The 22,955-nt window shown below is 49.0% G+C and overlaps 1 protein-coding gene across 1 annotated transcript in view; it reads right to left on the reverse strand.

The window, feature by feature from the left end:
- LOC119388182 (protein dead ringer homolog) overlaps positions 1-22,955 on the reverse strand; it is a 224,276-nt gene that overhangs the window by 126,739 nt on the left and 74,582 nt on the right. Inside the window, exons 2-3 of the mRNA XM_037655837.2 lie at positions 21,499-21,701; positions 20,359-20,779 (exon numbers count right to left, since the gene is read on the reverse strand). Of these exons, the coding sequence (XP_037511765.1) occupies positions 20,359-20,779; positions 21,499-21,701 (624 nt within the window). The remainder of the gene's footprint in view (positions 1-20,358; positions 20,780-21,498; positions 21,702-22,955) is intronic.

Here is a 22,955-nt window from a genome sequence, read left to right on the forward strand (position 1 = left end):
TACGGCACACACACCACGGAGCAGGCGAACTTAGCGAGGCGTGCACGCGTTTATTCTCGTACTTTTCCTCGTGGTGGCACGTTGTTTGAAAAGCCGTGGCGCACACACGCAACCAGTCGGAACACGAAGTTCGCTTCGCGAGCATTTCGTGTTGCGAAGCCGAACAAAGTCCCCTCTCGAGAAGTCGTCTTCGATACGGAGAGAAGGAAGAAAAAATAACGGCTGCTGGGAGGTGGAGACGACTGCGCGATCAAATATTTGCGTCGCCCGCGCGAAGAAGAGTCTCGCTCAAACTGCAGCGGCTGCTGCTCGTAGATGCGCTGTCAGGGACACATAACATGCGACAAGCGGATATTTCCGAGTCGTCTGCGAAGGAAAAATATTGACCGTCGACTTCGAGCGCCTCTCGAGGAGGACCGACCGAAAGCGACACCGCTGCCATGATCGTCTTTATCCGCACGCAGCGGCAAAGCCGATGCAGCGACACGTGCGAAAGAGGTGGAAGGCACGCGGCCTCTCACCACGGCGACAAACCTAAACCCGCATTTCGCTTCCAAGACTATAGGACTAAACTACCTGTTGTCCTAAGACGTGCGAGAATACCATAGATGGACACATGCGCACGCATATACGTGAAAATCCTATCTCTCCGCTGTATCTCGCTGCATCAATCGAATGTCTAGACAATAAAACCGTTTGGACAGCACTATAGTATATCCCGGCCTGAGTAACGGTCAAAATGAAGCAATCGAGTCGTATGATGAAACAGCGGGGAAATCCGACAATATAGATTGTTGCGCCTATAGATTGAAGATGTTCACAAAGCAGATAGCCGGTGCTGCTGATAAAGCTTGTCGCTATAAAGGAGCACAATTCTGTTATACAAGCATGATACACTGACGTGCCTGAAGCACTAAACGATAGAAACATTCTACCAATGCTGCGTCACCGTTCTTTTTTTTTTTTCATCATAAATCATGCATCTCGGTCAGAATTGGCGCATGACGTATATTATAACCAAGTGTACAAGGCTGCTAGCTACGCATGGTATCATACAAGAGAATTAAAAAAAAAAAGCAGGCAAAAAAAATATACTCAAACAACGAACACAACTTTTGCACCTAAAGGCTCGAGCGAGCGACGAAGAGAAAGCGTCGGTGCTGTGCTCCATGCTGCTCTCTGATAGTAAGTATCAAGGCGTAAGGCATACCTCCTATCATGCGGGTAGGCGTACAGGTCACGAAAAAAAAAAAAAGGGGGGGGGGGAGTATTTGCAACCCTCACGACACCAAGTGCTGCAAGGTCTCGTTGTGAAAGCTCAATGATTTATAGTATAGTGGCTTCCTCGCAAGTGCACTTGTATTAGTTGCCAAGGATATTAGTTGCCATAAGCGCATGATCCATTTCTTCGGGGTCTCAGTAAAGTTCTTCGCCCCCCCCCCCCTCCCACGTCAACGTATGTTATACAGCATGGCAGGAGAGGGACATAGAGACAAGGCGTCACCTAATGAAAATTACATAAGTGGTGGGCCGTTTAAAGCTTCCAACCCATTACAAAGGGTTGAGCCATAATTCTTCATCGTCATCAGTCGTCGCGTCAACAAAGTGCACATAATGCTTACAGACGTGTAGCTGGTGCCGCGCTTCTCCGCAGAATGTCGGATAATGGCTTAGTAGGTGCTTCCGAACTTCACAAAAATTGTGATTTATGGCGTAGTGGGTACCTTTCTAGTGTACTTGTATGTAGCCCCAAGAGAGCTTACAGCGGTGCTTTAGAAACGCCGCTCTTCCAGCTTTCGCTGTGACTGTGCTGCGGTTTCAGCGCAGGCCTGGCGTTTTTTCCATTCTTATGTAGCTCACTGGGAAGGCAGAGGGACGCACAATTAACAAAAATCAATGCCCGTTACGATGCTGTACACTAAATTCCTGGTCGAACTCGGGATTGCGCCAGTATACCCATAGTTAGTGTAGCATTAACGCGCCGTCGCTTCGCTCATTTTTGACTCATTTTTGGACAATATGCAACGCACTGTACTACGTAACAGCGAAAGAACGAAAAGAAAAAGAAATGCAAGCGAGACGGCTAATCGTATCGCAGATCGGATGGCGACGGCCGTAACGTTCAGGGGCGAACAGCGGTATACGTAAAACAGTAAATTCGTTCCGACGACATGGTGGAATGCGTGCTTGCGAAGCGACAAAAACCGTACAGCCGTGCAACCGACGAGCGGGCTCTAATGTCGGTTCCATAAACGTGTTCGCATTTCACGAGAGTGCATGCTAACGTCCGTTTCCTGTCGGGAATATAAGCGGCTTCAGGTTGCACTTGACAACGTTTCTGATAGAAGCCCCGGGATGTGACAACAGGAATAGCGACGAAGGCAGACTACGCTAAATCAGCTAACGCCGCTATTAAAATAACTGATTAAGGGGCAAGAGCTGGCCTATTTTGAGATGACATAGTGCATATAAATCTCCTTTTTTCGGAAGCACATACTACTAAACATGCGTACATCTCTACATTTTGGCAACTGCCGATAAAAATTCCAGCACAGCCTTGTAATGGCCATAATAATCCTATTCTGCAGACGACATAAACAAAGACGAAGGCACACCGCATATCCTCTCTTTCTTATTCTCGGTGCTTTTTTTCCCTCTTCAAGCGGGGTAGTGTCCCTTTTATTGCAAGAGCAATTATATGGACACTACCTGCGCATTTCTGCCGTCGCCGTCGGTGCCGCCGTGAGGTTCCGTATAAAGTACAAATGGATAACATCGCCCCACGCGTCATATGTTCTAGTGAAAGCGTCAGAGGGCTGCCGATGATCGAGGCTCAAGCGGCGAGGAAACGCGCCGGCCGTCTCAGCGCGAAAGGCGCACGGAGGGGCATCGAAAGGAAAGGAAAAGGGGCGCTGCGTGTCTCCGGCAGGTAGGGCGCCTCGATGCCAGCGTTCCTTCGCACACGAAGGAACGCTGCCATCGAGGCGCCCCACCGGCAGGAACTTCGTACTTTGGCCGGCCGGGTCGTCGCCCGCGGTCGCGCATGACCACTTTTTCCCTCTCTCTCGCTTTGTAGTGTTCTTGTGCTTACACGAACGACAACAGATAAAAAAAAAGTCAAAAGATTTTCTGTCCGGACCTGTTCTCAGGGCATAAGCAATTTGACAGTTTTTAAGCTGACAGTCGTTCGGAAATGTGTTTTCTGAGATAGTGTCCAGAATATACATATACAATAAGCAGCGAGGAATAATGAAAATTCTACTTTTAACGATCCTCACCTTACCGCGAGATATAATTCAGCGGTCCTCTTCAGCGTCTCTTTAAGGAATTCGACGCAGCACGTCATGATTTTCGTAACGATGGCGGGGGAGTGTAGTCTGTAGACCGCGTAGGCGTTGCCGACGAACGACACACAACGCGCGCGGCCGACGTGAAAGAGAAACCGTCGCCGTACACCGAGGCGGGAGTGAGTGACTTGCCGCTGCATGCACTGATCGCGCCACGTGCATCCGCCTGTGCCGCTCGAAGAGGGAGAGCGCGTTTCCTTGAACACGGCTCATCCAGCACGCGACAGTTATTGCACTGCGCTGCTGCACGTGCATGGGGAACCCTTCGCCGAAAAGCTCCATTAAAGGAGGGAGACTGCGCATCTTACGACAGGCAGCGGCTCTTCTCATCAAGGCAGGAGTCATCGAGGAGGGCACCGTGTGTCTGTGTGTGTGTGTGTGTGTGTGTGTGTGTGTGCGCGCGCGTGCATCTGCGTGTGCGTACGTTTCCTGCCTTCGTTAATTGCATTATATATTGATACATGTTTATTTTTCTCTTTCTATCTTTTTTTAAGCCTTAGATGCCTCATAAAACGCGAAAACTGGCCGTCGGCGGCGTCAAGACGAGTGATGCAAGAAATCATCATGACGCCACAGATCGCAAAAATCTGACGTCACCATGACGTCACATGATGACGTCATCATATGCCATCACCGCTTGGTCCAAGGTGGGCCGATCACTGAGGCTGTGCAAAACAAGGTGTGCTGCAGAAAGCTTGTAATCCGTCCGATCGTGGAGGCAGCGCAAAACCACGTTAGGTGCAGGAAACTTTCGGAGGGGTGCGGGGGAGGATCGGTACACCGACTGAGAAGTGAAAAAGGAGAAGGTGGCTTTCGCCTTCGAGCCGACCCTGTGAGTATGTCCTATTTCTCGCTCCTGCTTGAGACGTGTCCTTTTGTGTGCCGAAGAACAACGTTTTGCAGACCTCATGAAGCTGTCTGAGAAGTCCAATAGAGAGAAGTCGCGAAACTGGCGTTAGAACTCGGTGGCGCTACGGATGCATTACAGCAGCACGCTAAGACTATTCTGCGCACGCAGGGTTACTGAAAGGCCACCACCAGCTACTGTGTAAGCTCTCTAATTGGCTCGCGATATGGTAATGCTTCCCAAGCTCTGCAGCGGGAAACGGTGGCTTGCAAAAATCGAAGGGGTTCGTGAGCCTTTTGTCAAAATGGCGAAACGTGGCTTGCAGCTCTACGTTTCCTATACGGGACGAAAAGAAGAAATAAAGATGCTTAGGCCCTGCAAGGCTAATGGAAATGTTAGCGCTGAAAAAAAAATGATAAGATTAAAAGAGCGGTCAGGGAAAACCGAGCAGGGATTCACAGTTTAGCGAAAATATAGCAACGCTCCGAAAGAAACAAAAGTTTGGATTACTGATTCAGCGGAGAAAAAAAATCACGTCAGTTAAAACAGGTGTAGATAACAGGAACAGGAAAGATGTTAACGAGTGATGAGAGGTGCACGTGGTACACGTTCTGCGTTCCCGACTCTCTAAAAGCTAAGGAGTAGCCGGCGGCTTATTTGTGCGCCAACGCGCTAAAGTTAGCTCTTTAATTGGAGCTACGCTGCTTTTTGCTGTCACTAGCCTTGATTCCTATAGCTTCCATCTTCGCACACTACTATTAGGTATGCTGCCGCTCCGTATGCTGATGGGCTCGCGTCGTCAAAGACATGCAGCTTGTATTCTTGTACTATTTGGTCCTTGCTGGCGTAGCATCGGATAACTTCTATAACTCGAAGGTCCTCCGCTTCAGACATGAGGTTCCTCCACTTGTCACATTCTTCTTTAGGCCAATGTCAATAATTTTTTTTTAAAGGCGCACCAAGCAGTGTTCGCTGTCATCACGGTAGGGAACGTGCTCATGATGTGCGCTATCGCTGTTTGCCCATTAAACATAACACTAGTTTAAATAAGCTCGCGTTAATAAATTGAAACAATAATGATAAGAAATTATGACGCTGAACTGTTTAAAGTTGTTGTTTTTTTTTTTATTGTTGCGGTCCTCATGTCGTCATGTGTAACGGCTTCCCACTACAATAAAAGCCGCAAGTCCATACGGCGCGTTTTTTCCATTTAACCGACCAAAATATGAGTCTTGTAAATTGGGCCAGATGGTACGGATGGACGGCAAAAATAACGACTACTGACGACAACTTCCCCGAACAAGGCTAATACTTGGCTGAGCTTATCACCCTCCCTTTCACAGAGGCGTTATTAAAGTACTTACGAATGAAAGAAACAAACAAAGAAAGTACAAAGCTTGCATTTCTCCGGCCATTTTCGCAGGTGAGTTTTTTCTGCCTCCTCTTTTCTGCTTTTTCACACCAGAGTGACATTTCTCGGCCTCTTGTCATCTGTCTCCGTGGAGCTCGTTCATTAAAAGCACAATCCATGGACATTACAAAAATGTGGAGGGAGGGGGAGCGAATAATTACGTGTCATACCACAAACAAATCTTCGATTATCGCTAGCAAGCAAGTTCACGTACTCGCCGTATACACACGAACCAACTTTAATGCTGCGTCGTGATTCATCGTGATTGAGCAATATCAAATTTCAAAAAAAAAATGAAAACTCATTTTTTTAACACTCCTAAATATCGTAGTGAGGAAACAAAGACAAGCTATACATAAGTTGTGCAGTCAAACCCTACGCTGCAGCTACGTCCATGAAAGGCTGCGCATTCTGTACTGTGTTGTATCCAACGAAGAATGTTTGTTGCTTTTCAACAACACTGCTCTCTTTCTCCAGCCAGTGCGCAGAATGCGGAGCTTACTCAGGCCCGTCAATACTTGTGGCCGCTCCGACAGCGGGCAAATACGCGCTTGGGTGCCGCTGCAAAGAAGCATCCCGCGAAGAGAGCGGGAAGTAATCCAAACCATTCGAACTACGAGCGGTAACGCAGCAAAGCGGATGCGCCTTCCGGGAAACGCCCCAAGGTTCCCCAATTCTTTCCCCCCAAAGTGGCCGCCGTCGCGAAGCTCACACAGCCCTCCCCGGTCTCCTCCATGGTTCGGCAAGAAGGGAAGCGTCATTCATCAAGCAAGCGCTGCATCGACCATTACCCGCTCCAAAAGAGGCCACCGTGGGACACTCGTCGCAAGAGACTGCTGCTGCTCGGTGGTCCTGCGGCGACTGAGGAAAGGCGGCGGGGAGGAGAGGCACGTCGGGACACACGCGCACGAATCGTCCTTCCACGTAAAGTGCTCTTGCACGTGTAAACTCGCAAAGGAAAGTAAAACGCAGAGAGAGAGAGAGAGATGTAAGAGCCGCGAACCTCGCGTGTGCTTTACACACGGTCTCCCCGTTTGGGGCAGGGAACTGCGGTCGAGATCACCAGTTTGGTACTCGCCTCGAAATTCAAAAGTACTCGAAGCAAAGCACTGGCATCGTATTATGATCGGTGAAAAAGGCACCACCTTACGGAAGAAAGTGATTGATTTGACAGAAGCCATGCATGCGACGTTTGGGGAGCTCCAATATGTAATTCGGATCATGACCCTTACTCCGCAGTCAGAGAGTGAAACAGCATGTAACAGCCTACACCCGAGTTCCCCTTCCCACCAATGAACATGGAACTAACACGCTTTGTTTATTATTTTTTTTTTGCGTGATGAGAAAGTGACGCACAGATCTTTCGCCACGCCTATGTCATGGGCTCACCTCAAAACACAAAATCTGTCGATGTAAATAACTAAGCCGTTTTGTCTAGAAGTCAACGGTCTTAATGAGGTATTAGTATGTCGTGCGAAATAAAAGACAGTGTTTTATAAGGCCTCTACATTTGCGGCGATAAACCGCACCGAGGTTCCAGGAAGTTGAAATGTACCCGTTGCTATTACTTGACCCGTTCACATGCTCTTCTTACTTGACTTGCCGAAAATTTCAGACGTCTGCCAACGCCCAAGTGCAGGGGACTGCCGTGCATCGTTTGAAACCAAATGGACGACCACGGCTCCAACGTGTACGTAAATACACTTCTAAGTTACGCTACTTATGGCGGCAGCCTGCGCGCGCAGCTGACAAGCAAACACGCTGTACAGACACCACTGACAGAATACAAACGTACTTAAAATCGCTTGAACGCGAATGGCGTCAACCGTCGCGGTCCGAGCAGCCAAAATTAATCCCACGACATCCACAACGCCTCTCGTAGCACTTGCTTAGTTTTTCCACGTCAAACTCCACGGCTAAATCGACACGTGACGTGTCGATTTAATCGTGGAGATTCTTGCTCGCGCTGTTTCATGCTCTTTTAAAAATACGACCCAACAAGCCAACATCAAGTTCTTGACCACCGCTGCAGTCTAGACCAGGAGGATACATCGCGCCAAATCGCTCTACAGCGACTTACACGAACGCAATGTAACAATTTGATTTGTTAAAAAAAAGTTTGCCCTTCTCCCCCATGCTTCGAGCCGCTGAGCCACAGGTGTAGGACGACGATTCAAGGCCCACTCGACGGTCCCCAACAATACGTGTTTCACTGCGGTATATAACCAACGCAGTCGGGTGCGCGCCGAGCTCGTCCCCTCCGCACGGATCCCCACCTACAACGGCAAACATGTGCTTGCACCGCCTTTCGTGGTCTCGTGCGTAGCACGTGCTCCCCGCTATAGAGGCACTTATTCTTTGCTTTTTCATCTATTTTCTATCATTTTAAGCGCGAAATGTAAAAAAACGAAAAAGCGTTCAGCTAGTTTCGCTCGACCCCCCTCTCCGCTTTCTTGTGCGCTCCCGCTACCGAGAAGTGGCCCGCGCGCTGAGGGAAAATGATAGTGGTACGAGGAGGGCGACGGGAAGAAGAAGAAAAGCAGAGATAAAAGCAAAGAAATAAACGCAAGCAGTGGAAACGGTTACAAAGGCGGCGCGGGTCCCGCGAGCGATCAACGCAGCGGGAGACCAGCGGAGAAGAAAAATTCCGAAAAGCGCGCCCTCCCGCCTCAGTATGCTTCGTGCCTCGGATCCTTCTTCCAACGGACTCGCACACGCTTTGAAATGCAGGCATGCGCGAGTGCCATAAGCCTCTAATTGGCGCTTCCTCCTTAATCGGAGTGTTCTCGAGAAAACGCACAAACCATTCGCGATACCGGCGAGCGGCTAGCCGACGCGGTGAGGTTGTTTCAGAAATGTTTTAGGGTGTTCTAGAATTGACGGTAATATCCTACGGAAATACCGTACCTTCTCCCTCGGCATTTGAGGTTTTTTAGTCTGCAAGTCGTCAATTAGTGACTTTGATCATCTCACCAAGTTACCGTAAGCAGTAAGCAATTCGCGCGGCCAAAGGGTTTTTAAGAAAGTATGAGTGCTGACCACGACGATACGGCATTTCCGTACTCACCGTACGGTGGTGGATGTTCACTGAATAGATAATGACAATATGTGAAATTACTTGAATTTTAATTACTTTAGTACTTATAGCGTGTCATACTTTTTTTTCTTTACATATAGCATGAAAGCCTTATATCACGGAACCAGAGCACGACGTTCGTATGGTCAAGTTCCGCTTGCTTGGCCACTTGTGCTTATTTGTTACCGAAATGACTGCGGACCGCACTGTAGTTAACGGACATATAAGCACGAAGGTGCCACACCACTGCTTGGCCGGATACCGACACCTATTGTTCAAAGACAAAGAAGTCAAAGTAGTTTGACTATTAGAGAAACCGAAAGTTCGGAGTACAAATGTCTTCAACGTCTGCGAGTGAACTTCGCAAACATAAGAACGTTATCAAAGACCCTGAAACTACAACATACAAAACGTTTATAGTCATTTTAAAGCTTGTAGCTGGTGCCTCACGAGCATAACAAATGGCGCCTAGCAGCTGGTTTTAGAAGAAACAATTGCTTCCGCCGCAAGGACTGGGCACAGCGAAGGCTTACAGACGAAAACACTGGGAGGAGGAAAGCAGCTGCTTGCGAGGCGGCTTTTCATCACTGGCCACGGTCGGTGTTTTGTCACGCACGTGACTGGGGTCTCCCGCTGCTTTCGCAAGACAAATGCGTCACATTCGTAGCGAAACACGTTGACGAATGTGTGTGTATTCGTGTAGACATTATTACATCCTACTCCATTGCATCACTAAAGTTGATATGACAGAAGGAGATATATTGGCTCACAAACACAGAGTCAGCTATTTTACTCGTTGGCTCTTGAATGGGAGTGCGAAAGCTCGAAGTCAGAGCCAGGGTGAGCGTGAGCTCGTAAAAGCGAGATTAGGCGAAAAGCACGCCAACCGTAACTTGCTCCTGTTCGTCGCCACTCATCAGGGCAGTCGGTGCGCACACTGCTCTACCGATCACCGGCTCGGGCAGGCCGTCAAACAGATGCCCCTTCGACAACACCGTGGTCGCTCCGTTATAATAGACCCAGTGTTTCGCTATTTTCGATGATAAGGTCGGGCAACGGAAACTAAGGCAAAAAAATAGTAATAAGAGAGAGAGAGAGAGACTCGCCCCATTGCCCGCACGAGACATACACGCGCCAGCATGCATGCTACGGCGTTGTCAATTTTCTGTTTCCGAGGAAAAAAACGGGGTTCGGAAGGAAACGGTGGCACACACAACAACTCTCTTTCCGAGAAACCAAAAAAAAAAAAAAAAACGCGAGAGAAACAGAGCGGACACAAGAAGCGATGCATACCGGCACCAGACGGGACGGGCGCCACTGTTTTCTACTTAGCCAACCCATCTGTCTACGTGGCGGCTTCCTCTTTCCACAAGAAGAGGCCAGCAGTGCCGCCTCGGTGAAGACAAAGAGAGAAAAATAGAAGAAGAGGAGGAAGAAGAAAAAAAAAAGAGCGAAGAGATCGCTCTGCAGGGTCAGAAATTGCAGCCCTCTCCGACTGCTGGCCGGTGAAGTCGCATCGCGTTCTATGCTTCCGAAGCCGGTGGCACCACCGAGCTGCTCTAATCCGCCCGGCACAACCTCTAATTACGGAGCGCGATTGACTTTCTTTGCCCAATCGAACAAGCAACGCGCCCAGCTCACGGAATCCTCAATATGGACGCGAAAGCAAGATGACGGCTCGGCAGCCATGATATCCCGAAGCACGCAACCTTGGATTGGCAGAAGAGGCTGGCCTCTCTTCAGAAAAGTTCATCTCTCCTAGCCTCACCCCACTCTTTCTCGTTGGCGCCCTTTCCGCAGAGTCCCTGCATTTTTTCTCCATTAGCGAGTGTACAAAAGTGAGGCGATTTTTGTTAGTTCAATTCAGGAAATGACCATGTGTGGACACGTTGCAGAGTTTTCTTTTTTTCTTTCCCAGAATTCGGAAATCGCTGATGGGTAAACTTTGCAAAGTTTTCCCCGTTTATCTTGTACTTTGTCTACATACTAGAACCTCAGACGTGCGTCATCCTCACGAGCATCTGGAAACCACTCATTGATCATCTTCCTCGTGCGGCTGCTTCATGTCACAGTGAACTAAGTAAGGTGGCAAATTGGGCTAGTTGGAACTAAATTTAGTTGGAGTTAAAATTTCAGTTGTTAGACAGCGCTTGTGTCGTGCACTTCCTTGTGTTTTCGTGTTCCTGTTTTGCGCTGAACATGGCGAGTACAGTGAACTAACACTACGTTGCTGGCAGCGCATCGCCAGCCCTCTGCTAAAAGACAGGGAAGAAAAAAGAGAAGCCACCACTACTATGCGCACGTTTTCCAATGCTCTCACTCCTCCAGAAGTGGCAGGCGGCAGTACGGTCGCAGTGGCTTTGTTTCAGCCTGCCGCCACGTACAGTGAGGACGGTGGCGGCAGCAGTCAAGTTACGGGGCATAAACCTTCTTATGCGAGACATAAACCTTCTTTAAAGAAAAAAAAGCTTTTGATTTTCCTGGCTGGCCAGGCCTCCTTTGACTGGCCGTTTTTCTGCTTATTTAACCCGCAATGAACGCGCGGGATGCAACGCCAATAGAGGCGAGATCTCTGAATGCGCCGTCGGCACCATCACACGCAGTGGGCGCGAGACAAAAGCCCGAGGGACGGGGGCCTCCTTAATGCGGGGGCCCATCTCTGGTCGCCGATTTTTACAGCCGCTCTTCGCGGCACGTTTACAAAGCAACGCGTATTCCTTCATTTCGAAGGAGGAGGGAGTGCTTGTCGGTCGACGTATGGGCTCGATTTACGACTGCATATCGTCGGCGGCGGAGAACTATCGGACGACGACGCCACAGCAAACTCTGCCGCACGAAGCGCCCACTCTTCAAAGAGCGTCGTCGCGCCCACTACACTCCTCTTTTTTTTTTTTCTATTATCCCCTCTCTGTTCTCTTCTTCACTCTTTCAATGCCTGCGCGGCATGTAGAGTGAAAACGCGCGATTCATAAAAGCGGACTTTTACAACCTCCCTCGCTTCCTTTTTTCTTTAATGATTTTTTTTTTCCTGTAGACCCCGGCGACCGAGAGCTGCCGCCACCCGCTTTCTTTTTTCTCTTGTCACCTCCTTCCTCGGCAATTCCTCCTCTCGTCGAGACTGTTCTACCATCCTTACATACGAGATAGGGTTGCCCGGCTTGGTGTACAAACGAAACATATTCCACGGTCCCGGACATCGACTGTAGACTCGAGTGTGAGCTAAGTTTCGAGAAGGCCCTAAGGCTTCTTCCCCACAGCTCTGCAGCGGCAAGGTTTCAGAAAAATTGCTGCTTCATGTGAGTCACGAGCGCATCTGGCTGTCAGCTTGCGCGGAGAAATGGCGGCTGGTAAGGTTGAGGCCACGGCGCTCCCCGAATGCTGCGCCAATGTTGCCCGCAACTGGAGGGAGGCGCCGGTGTACTCGAACCGCTGTCGTCGCCATCGCTTCAAAACGTGGCCTTTTACAAGTTTTTCATTTTTACCGAAGAAGAAGCTGTATCTTTTAATCAAGACACCCGCAACCGGGTGAGACCGGAATAGCAATATTTGGGTTTTTTTTTTTTTCTTTTCGTCCCAAAACCCCTATTTCATTATGAGGGACGGCGTAATGGGGGGCTCCAGAAATTTTGACCATCTGGTGTTCTTTAACGTGCACCTAAATCTAAGTACATGGGCTTCTAGCATTTCGCCTCCATCAAAATGCAGCCGCCGCGGCCGGCATTCGATCCCGCGGCCTACGGGCCAGCAGTCGAGCGCCATAACCCCTAGATCACCGTGGCGCGTGGGTTAGTCCAGAAACTACCGATCATAATGTGCCTGTGAGGCAAAGAATGGTCGGAATAAAAAAAAAACGCCGCGCAGGGATCACCGGCGACAAACAACGACCTTTCACCAAGTAGCAGCAATAATAATAATAATAATAATAATAATAATAATAATAATAATAATAATAATAATAATAATAATAATAATAATAAAATAATAATAATAATAATAATAATAATAATAATAATAATAATAATAATAACGAAAGCGAGGTTTGAGCCATCAGTGGCAACATATTGCAAATATTCACCATGCAGTAAATGCACATTATCTCACTTAATGCTCCGACTTTTCATGACATCCGCCGATAACATCGCTTTTGTGCCTCTCATTTCGCCATTAAGCGAAAGTCGACAAGGACAACCGAGAAAAACAACGACGCATCCACTGCACCGCGCGTGTCTGCAGATCGCGACCGGCGCTAGCGATTTCAACGCCTCTTAAAAAAACAAATGCAAGAAACGACGGTCAACACGACAGTCCGCGTGCGTCCACCGCCGTCAAACATTAGCGTCCCCCTTCTGAATTCGCAGAAAGAGTCGAGCTGTCGTGGAGAAAAAAAAAAAAGAAAGGTGCAGTAAGAAATGAGATACGGAATATTAGCGGCTGTGTCAACAGCTATAAAATAGGTGCATTAATGACGGTAGCACGATATACAGGAGATAAGTAATAAGCAAGCAGCGCCACATTAGCACGCCGGCGTCGCAGGACACAAAAAAGTGAACGACGTAAGAGAGATAAGTGGCAGCGGCCACACGCGATTCCCGAATCAAGGCAGAGCTGCGTATCGTTAGCCACGAACCAGAGCATCAATGTTGGGGTGACTGACACCGGAGAAGGAGGGCTCGAGTGGCAAGAATTGTTCCGCTGTCGATATGGAAGAAGATAATAACGATGCCGAGAGGGGCACGAACCAATCAGCACGACGTCGCGGACTGATAACGCCCGTCGATAGCAACAACATTGAGACACTCCGTATAGGGAAGAGAAACACGATGTCGCTAAGCGCCTCGGAACGTGTTCAGATTAAAGTCCTCCTGACAAACTTTTAAAGACGGCCGACAACTTTTACACTGCCGCCTTTTTTAAAGTCCTTCCTTAAGTTTTCACACATCGGGCCTTCATTATGGAAGAAGGTAAAAGTACTGACAACGCTGCTTCGAGTGGCTTTTTTTTTTTTTCTTTCATTGTGTTTTGCGATCAATGGCGAGACTTCGAGACTCGGCCGCGGAAATGCGACGAAGCGCAACAAATGAAACCGAACTCTCCACAAAGGGCTACGGTTCTTGCTGTTCAGCGAAAAGCAAAGCATGCAAGAACATTAAATATGGCGCCCGGTTTCATATCTTGTACACCTGAGTCAATATTAAAGGTCGCGAATAAACAGTTGTTTGTATTCAAAGTTGAAGGTGACGCAGTCAGCGGTACAGCATCCCGCAGGACGCCGGCGCACTGCACGTGCAAGATTAGAAGTGCAGAACGGTAAGTTGTGAGACAAGCACAGACCCGTTCGCACGTGGCATGTGCACGCACTCTAGAATATCACATTTCATTACACAATCCAGGAAAGCATGCCAGCGGTTATATAAGCACGCAGGCGAAAGCTCCGAATTTCTACAGAACGGTTCTCCCTCTCTCTTCCTTAAATCACGCATGTTTCAGTAAGCGTAAATGCACTATGGTCGGGACATCCTAAGGATAAATGTAAGCTCCGGCCACAGCCTGTTCCACCAAGAGCAAGTTTGCATAAATGCCCCATGCAACAGCAATCGCTTGTTTACGTGACGTCAAGCACATGTTCGTGTTGTGACGTCTTGCAGGAGTCCGCCGCAGTGGTATAGCGGTTACGGTGCTCGGCTGCTGACCCGAAGGTTGCGGGTTCGATCCCGGCCGCGGCGGTCGCATTTCGATGGAGGCGAAATGGTAGAGGCCCGTGTACTTAGATTTAGGTGCACGTTAAAGAACACCAGACGGTCGAAATTTCCGGAGCCCTCCACTACGGCGTCTCTCATAATCATATCGTGGTTTTGGGACGTAAAACCCCAGATATTATTACGTCTTGCAGGCACATGTTCGTGTCGCTAGTTCTCGGTCCAAAACGTGGCAAATTTGAGCAACGTTTACGGCTTAACTGCGCAGTAAAACGTAACATTTTAACAAGGGACGACGAACTTTTAATTCATAATATGCGTAGTGTCTACATTTTAAGCAAAAAAGAAGAGTTCTGGTCAGAAACAAGCACGACTCTCTCGCACATTAGATTGGCAGGCGCGCCGCAGTACTGCGGGCGGAGCTGGCATTGTTAGGTTGACAGCAGCCGGTCATTTCTGCTCCTTATTGGTTCGCACTTTGACCGGCACGACAGGAGTCTAGCAGTGCTCGGAATTCCCGAGAAACACGCTCCTGCTACGGAAAAGACGTCGACTGCGCGTCATCAGCGCTGCTCAGTTTTTCAGCCGATCTGTCACTTTCTCGTCGACACGTGGGGAAACGCAATCGGCGACCCTTTTCTCGCTCTCCACGCCCGATAGCGGGCTTCGAGGGGAGAATTATTTTTCCACTGGGCCCCTTATCTCGTCCGCGTCATTATACAGCGCGATAACGGCGTCGCTGAGGTCGCGTCAGCATCCTGCAACGACGGCCACACGGGCGGAGATAGCCCAGCAACGATCCCGAGCGTGAAGACAAGCGCCGGGCCAACATCGCGCACTCGGAAATGAAGGAGTGCACACTCCCGACACCCAGGCGGCGGCGTTGACACCACGCTCACGAAACGACGGAAATCGCCGTGATCGGGGCGTTGTGTTACACTAAGTGCAGCGCGGCGTGCTATATCCGGAACCTACTTGGATTTTGTCATGCCCTTGTGTATTCATTCATTCAGCGGCGGAAAAGACGGAAGCACAATACAAAGAATATCACAGGGCTTGTCCTCTGGTATTCTTTGCCTTTTTGACGAACTCGCCCAGTCTTACATCCTTTTGCTCATATGTGGTGTTGCTGATGGCGACTGCGAAACTGCGTTCAGATTACTTGAAGACTTTCTTTTGTATTGCACTAATCTCAGCGGCGGACATTAGTCGCAGTAAAAATTTACATACATAATGCGTTAGCTGACGAAATAGACTATTTAAGCTAATAATTAATTTGCGGCACATATTGCAATTTACGGTTTGTAGCCCGTTAGTACGCAAGGCGTATCCGTTTTACGAATGAAGGTGTCGAAACTGGTGTCACCCTGAAAATTCGTTCAAAGTGTGCGACGAAATACGTACGAAAACGTACGAAATACGAAAAACAGTAGTCTAAGGTCCGCAAAGACAGCAATTTTTGTGACCCATAATGGAGCACGGCGCAGCGTCGTGGTCCCTTTTGATAACACTAGATAAAGGGGATAGAGATTTTTTTTTTTCATTCCCTTCATTCCCTTTACTAGACCTGTGAGTGCTTCAGTTGAGGTGTCCTCAATGGAGAGGCAGTTACCGTGCATCCAAATTGAAATTTCCGTATCTTTCCACGAAGGGTCACTCTACCACTGGAAACCGAACCCAGAACCTCTTTCTTAGGACGTGGATGCTCTACAACTTCAGCTCCACTATTTCGCTGTCTCCCAAAGGGCGCCAAGCAGCAGTGGGGAGGCAGACATCCACTGCCCTTAGAACACGTATGTACTTGAAGAAATAGGACAGAGCTGCGCTTGATGCTCCTTCGCCGAAGCCTTTTCAGTTGCTCGGCTGATACGCAGGCAAAGCTACGGAGCTTCACTCCCATCTCTGCTCCCCTTTAGCTCTTTCATGCATGCTTTCCTTACTCGTCACTCGGGTGGCTAACCTCAGCCAGCTCACGTTCACCACGAATGTGTTTCCCTCCCTCCATCCATATAAACCAAACCGAATCGATTAAGGACGGGGCATGCAGGTGTCGAGAGGGGAATGTAGCCACACTAGCCATGTCCCCATAGCTACGCTGCCATGCATTGGTAGAGATCTCGACTGGACTTTGTGGGGCCGTTTCTCGAAACTCACTACTAAGAAACATGGCGCACCCCTACTAAAGCTTGCGTTCGCCAGCAGTAAAAGCTTACCCCATTGGACTTTGTCAGCTCAGTCATCCAGGCGGCTGCCAGGTTGTTGATGGAAAACTGCATCAGAGGGGGAGCGCCCCGGAGGGCCAGTTTTTCTCAGAAACGCCGAACAAGGGAGGCCACGCGACTCGCACAGAATCAATAATGCCAATGCACGCTTGTCAGATTTGAAAGATGCCTTCAGTACATCTAAATCATCCTGGAGCTCAGGAGCACGCCCATCGAGTTGATTTTGAAAAGGACAATGCGATGGAAGGGCTTATAAAATTCCAACTACCTTCCATAAGACGCGTTTGTTCCCTGACCCACTCTATCTTCTTGTCCCATAAGGTTAACTTATTTTCCTTTCAGTGGCTCACAGCGTCGTCCTCCATTTAAGTTGAACCCTTTTCGCAAGCCTCCAGATTCTTACCCCTCAAGTAAATGCCGGTAAGATGGAGCTGTTATATACGTTTCTTGTGAGGGATACTGGTAAACTACCCTTGAAGATCTGAGAATGGCTGCCAAATGCGCTCCACCCCATTCTTATTCTTTTAGGTACTTCAGTCTCATGGTTCGTGCAACGTGTGGGAGCAGGCTACTTGGTATTCCATACTTAAAAGTTAAAACTGCTCAGCGTGAAAGTAGAGACAGCAACAGAGTTGAGACGAGGACAAGCGCATCATGGTTCGTGTCTGCGGTCACTACCTGCTCTAAGTAGCCGTATTCCTTCAATGCATCGATACCTATCATAAAAGCCGATATAAAACAAGCCGCGTCGTGGTCCCAAGGCATGTGCCTGCTTATTTTCCGCGCTGATCGATGATTTCAAGCAATCTTACCACCATGCTTTTACGTCATGGCCGCACCACAACACCCCTCACAACTCCACGCACACGGGATCTCCTCGTATGTGGCGGAAGCGCGAAAAGACAAGGATTAGCGCAAGTAGAAAATTATAAAAACGTTTTCATTCACACCAGACCATCTGTTTACTTGTGTGTTGCGGCGCCTCATATAGACTTCGTTTGCATATGAGCTACGTTGACCGTGTAATACGGGTGTCACACGAGCACTTTTGATCGTGATAGGGAATGACCTGGATCGAATTTCTTAATCGTGACTGGCTCCTTTACGCAAGCTATAGAAGGGAGCCAATCAATGCTGAGAAGTTTGATACCGATCGAGGTTCATCGCGATCAGCAATGCAGTGACACCGGTATAATCCATCCTTAACTCACCCAAATTCCTAGAATTTCATTGTAAATGATTGCGCAGCTTCAAGTAATCTTCCACAAAAGGTAATTCTCACGCTTTAATTCCATGGCGAACACTACAGCATTCATCGATGCAGCTCCCACTGAAAGTCCTTTGCTGGGATCGGGTATACCGGGCGTATGACAAACCTCCCTCTCCGTCTTCTGCAGCAGTGCCTATTTAATTTCGTTGCCAATAAACTAAACGCAATTAACGTGTGCAGCGACCGACGTGAACAGTTTTCGTGACGTATAACGGGCAATGTTTCTCGCTCGGGCAGCCCGGAGGGAGCGTTCTCGATGTCATTCACTGATAGGGGTTCCGGCTTGTCGCGGCAGCATATAGGAAGCAAGCGTCGGAGATAGTGCGCGCGGCAAAACGCTCTTCGATAGATAGGCGCCAGCGGTGCTCGAGTGTGGAAGGGAGAGGAGGAGTGTTTGCTCACTTGGCAGACGACGACACAGACTTTGGGATGCAAACAGGTCTTTGACCCTGAATGCTGGCAGAGCAGTCGCTGCGCTCGTGATTTTATACGCGCACGTCATCAGCCGAGATGTCAGCTGACCGGAGAACGTGCAGCGCTACGTATCTCCGTTGCTCGAGCTTCGCCCCGAGCACGTAAAGTGTCACTACCAGTTGCCATCCGAAAGGCGTTCACCTAGTCCTCATGATCGTGCAAGCTTCCGGCGTGTAGTCTCACAACCCTACTGCAATGATTAATCGATTGTTTAATGTATGTCCAAAATAATGACGCAATGTATACGGGAGACACTGCACTGAGCTCTGTACTATATTGAACGCCTGGGACGGTTCTTTGAAATGCACGCGAAACACTGTACTCGAGGAGGTTTTTTTTTTTTACCAGTGAAGTGTTTTTATGTTTGGAGTAGCGCCGTTTGTCGACCGCGCAAAACTGGCTAAGCGGGGAGAGAGCGAAGCTAGGAGAGGAGAAAAGCTCCGTATAGCTATGCAATGCAGCGGTAGGAGAAGGGGACGAGAGTAAATCTATAGTAAAGCACAGTATAGTGTAGCAAGGGGGTGGGAAGGCGAAGTGAGGGTGAGAAGGGAAAGGAGGAGGGGAGAGGGCAAATCATAGCGCAGACACGTATAGTATAGCAAGGGTTGGGAAAGAGAAGCGAGGGTAAGGAGGAGCGATGTTAGTAACGGGGGAAAGAGGAGGGGAGAGGGTATAGCATGGCCCTATATAGTATGGTATATCAAGGGGAGGGGAAGTGATCAGAGGGTGAGGAGGTGGAAATGAGGGGAGAGGGCAACAGCATAACCATGTAAAGTATGGGTGGGAAAGGGAAGCGAGGGTGAGGAGCAATGATGAGAAGGTGAGGAGGACGGAGGGTATAGCATAGCTTAGCGGAGGCGAATGGAGGAGGGAGGCGAGTTGGAGGTTGCAGACATGCTAGCGAAGGCCACCAGTCCCGCTGTTTCTTTAGTCTTCGCACCACTAGTGCGTAGCTGGCCAAATATATATATATTTTTTTGTACTTATCCACCATTAGAAAGCGTCAACTGCGGGTGGTGCTCGAACCCGAAACCTCACGAGCAGCAGAAAAACAAAGGCACTGAGCCGTAGTGACAGGGCAGGGCAGTGCTTAAAGAGCACGCAAGAAGAGAACTAAGCGCATTAGCAAAAAAAGAAAAAAAATTAAGTTATTTCGCGCAGCTCAGTTGCGTGCTGAACTTATGTACTTATGATAACAAAACAGTTCCCCCCCCCATGTATGTATATATATATATATATATATATATATATATATATATATATATATATATATATATATATATATATATATATATATATATATATATATATATATATATATATATATATATATATATATATATATATATATACGACTTGAGAAATGCGTACGTACGGCTTCAAAACAATTTATGTTTTCATTGAGCTACAGCATTACGACGCTCAGTACGCGGACATCCAGTTCGGAAAGCCGAACTGGATTGAGAAAATGTGAATTTGGACCACAACAGGTGATCCATGTAAAAACAAATCTGATCCATCTTTCTCGCGAATGAACAGATCGGAGCTTTGGTACATCGCACGTAAAGGGAGAGCTTGCGTACTGCACATAGAGGTGCGCGCGCTCGTATTCGGTATGCTACCCTGCAGGGGTTGCAAAGAAGACAAAGTTCCCGCGTGAACACTGTGGTGCCTCCAGTGAAGAGCGTTCATTATCATAATAAACAAGGGAGAACATTAGCACAGTCGACAGTCTCTACATCTTGTTCTTTTTCTGCACCCCTGCTTTTTGTATCCGCTCTTATTACAGCTTTGTTTCTCCCTTTCCCTTCCTCGTTATCAAGGGCTAGAAGCTACACTTTCGGTTGACCTCTCCCCATTTTTTCCTAATCTATCTCCTTTTCTGCTGTCGCGACCTGACTGGATAAGTACTTGAACAGCGCATTACCGGTTGTGCAAGTGTCGCCAGTCGACGAGTTGCGTAGTTGTCCCTATCTCTCAATAACAAAGCGAGAGCAGCGATGCAACATACTCACATGCTTTCCGTAGTGGTCCTCGAAAGCATACTTGGCTTCTTGCGGCGCGCCGGAGACGGCCGTTGTGTGAGGCGTCAGCGTTGGCGGAAGGTGCATCATGTGCGGGGCACCAGCGGCCATGCTGAATAGCGCCGGGGCCTGGGACAGCGGGAGCCCAGGGATGGCCGCCGCCGCTGGAAGGGGCAGCGCCGCGGCACCGCTCGCCGCCGCAGCCCGCGCAGCCATCGCACTGAGTGGGCCGGAGTCCAGCACCCGCAGAGGACCCGGCGAGGAAGAGACCACGGCGTTGGGAGCCGGGATGCGTGGCTCACTGGACAGGCCGCCAGCCGCGTGCGGCGTCGTCGATCCATTGCTCGTTGCCGGAGGCGTACTGCTCGAGTGATTACTGCTGCCGGTGTTGTTGGCCAGCGGGACGGGACTCCTGCGTGCGCACACAGAGACGCAGCGTTCAACGCGCGAGCTTTCCAAGACACGGCCGAGAGATCAAAAACGGCTACGAATAAAGGCTTCATGTGCGTTTATATACAGCTATTTTTACAGCTATATACGGGTATTTCTAATTCGTCAGTCTCAGCTGATTAATTATGCTTAACTTCAATGACACCGATACCGAAGCACCTAATGGTAAGTTAGCCGCAAAATGAGGCAAGTCGTCAAAGAAATTACAATCTAGCCAGGTGGAAAACCTATTGATACTGCGTAAGCCCACCTAGTAATGGCACTTGCAAAAAGATCACCATTATAATAATCAATCAATATTGTGAGCGCAGCAAATCAGTGACTCTTCTTTGTCATCTCGACATATAATCATCATTTGTGCAACTTCCTCATCTGTATATGTGATCATCATTACAGAGCAGCTCGAGATAGACACGAATAAAGCGGTTCCTCATAATATTTTTATTTTAATTATAAAAGCATGCGTGAATAAAGCAAGTGCACAAAAAAATGTTCAGCAGCAAACTTAAATGTGGGACACCTGTAGTCGATGCACACCGTATTGTTGGTCCTCAACCTCGAACAAGGCCTTGAACATTTCCCTTATTGAAGTCCGTTAGCCCCTAAGCTTATCGATGGGTTATTGATGGGAGGGTCCTGCTGCGGAAGTGAAATAGGCTGGGCATTATTATTATTACTGACCCATCGTCCTGTCTGCTGCGGACGCTGCCGTTGTTGCCCCCGTTGTTGCTGCCGCTGTTATTGTGTGACTGGTATCGAGCCAGTACGTCGGACTGCTCGTCGTCGTTGCTCAGCTCTCCGTCGAGCGGCGTCCGGCGCTCCTCGTCGTCGTCACCAGAGCCGCCGTACTCGGACTCGTTGAGCTCCTCCTCCTCGGGGTTCGACTGCAGCACGAAAGCAATGCCGGTGTTAGCACACCACCCCACTTCGAAGACAATCACGCTACGCTGTAAACATCAAAGACAAAGCTGTCGCTGCGTTTCATTGAAACGCAGCGAAAGTGGGTCGAGTCGATCAGTGCAGGGGTTTTAATTCGAGGATGTGAAAGGGTTGTGTGATATTTCGTTCCTTAGGCTCTATAGTGCGAAGGGTAGAGATCGCTAACAGGTAGGGCTGAGCCTCATTTCTTCCAGTCTGCTGACCCGAAGGTAGCGGGATCGAATCCCGGCCGCAGAGGCCGCACTTTGATGGAGGAAAAATCTTAGAGGCTCATGTGATTAGGTTTAGGTGCTGCCTGATTTCGACCCAAGGTGGTCGAAATTTCTGGAGCCCTTCACTGCGGCGTCTCTCATAATCATATCGTGGTTTTCCAACGTAAAACCTCAAAATTGTTATTATCATCATTTCGTCGAGTCGGCTTGGGTTACACTTCCCGACTGCACGCGAAGTCCAACGGTGGTTTGGATATTCCAGAATCGGGACGTTTGCACCCGTACACGTGTGACCAGCTGTTTGGCCAATATCAAACGATCAAAGTATAATAATCGGGGCTCATCTGGCACGAGTAATCTCAGTATGTGACATCGCTGCACGAGACCATTCGCTCTATCGTCTAACATGGCGAATGGGCGAAGAGACTCGCTTGCGCGGAAGGTCGGCGCCAGGGAACGCCTCATTGACGAACCAATGAGAGGCCAGGAAAACAGGCTGAGCCCTGCCTTCGTACGACGAAGGCAATAAATCAGGACGTGCTGAAAGAGCCTCCGATGTAACGTGGCGCGTCTGCTGTAAACAGCCACGCATGACTTACCCGGCGTATAAGCGGCAGCAGGCGACGCCCTTGTGTGCGACGCTCCCTTCGTTGGAAGGTTTCGAGTTTGCACGCCAAGTCGCCACCAAAGCTAGACCTACACTACGGGTAATCATGCACACCCAAATTTTCCATGATACCACCAAGCGAGGCTTCCTCTAAAACACGGTGATGCCGTTACATTCATCCCGCGAGTCGCTTTTTTTTTTTTTGCCACGAACTTACGCTCCGCATTTTCCAGCTAACCCTGACTACACCAGTGATTGCTGTTCCCAGGTGTTCGGCTGAATTCCCGCGCTTTCTTTTCCTCAACAACAGCGTGTTGTTTGCAGTGATGCGCACCGAGCAACTCACCTGTCGGTGAATTCTTCATATCATGTTATGACCG

This window comes from Rhipicephalus sanguineus, chromosome 3, assembly GCF_013339695.2.
Source record: "Rhipicephalus sanguineus isolate Rsan-2018 chromosome 3, BIME_Rsan_1.4, whole genome shotgun sequence".
In the NCBI taxonomy this organism is placed as follows: domain Eukaryota; kingdom Metazoa; phylum Arthropoda; class Arachnida; order Ixodida; family Ixodidae; genus Rhipicephalus; species Rhipicephalus sanguineus.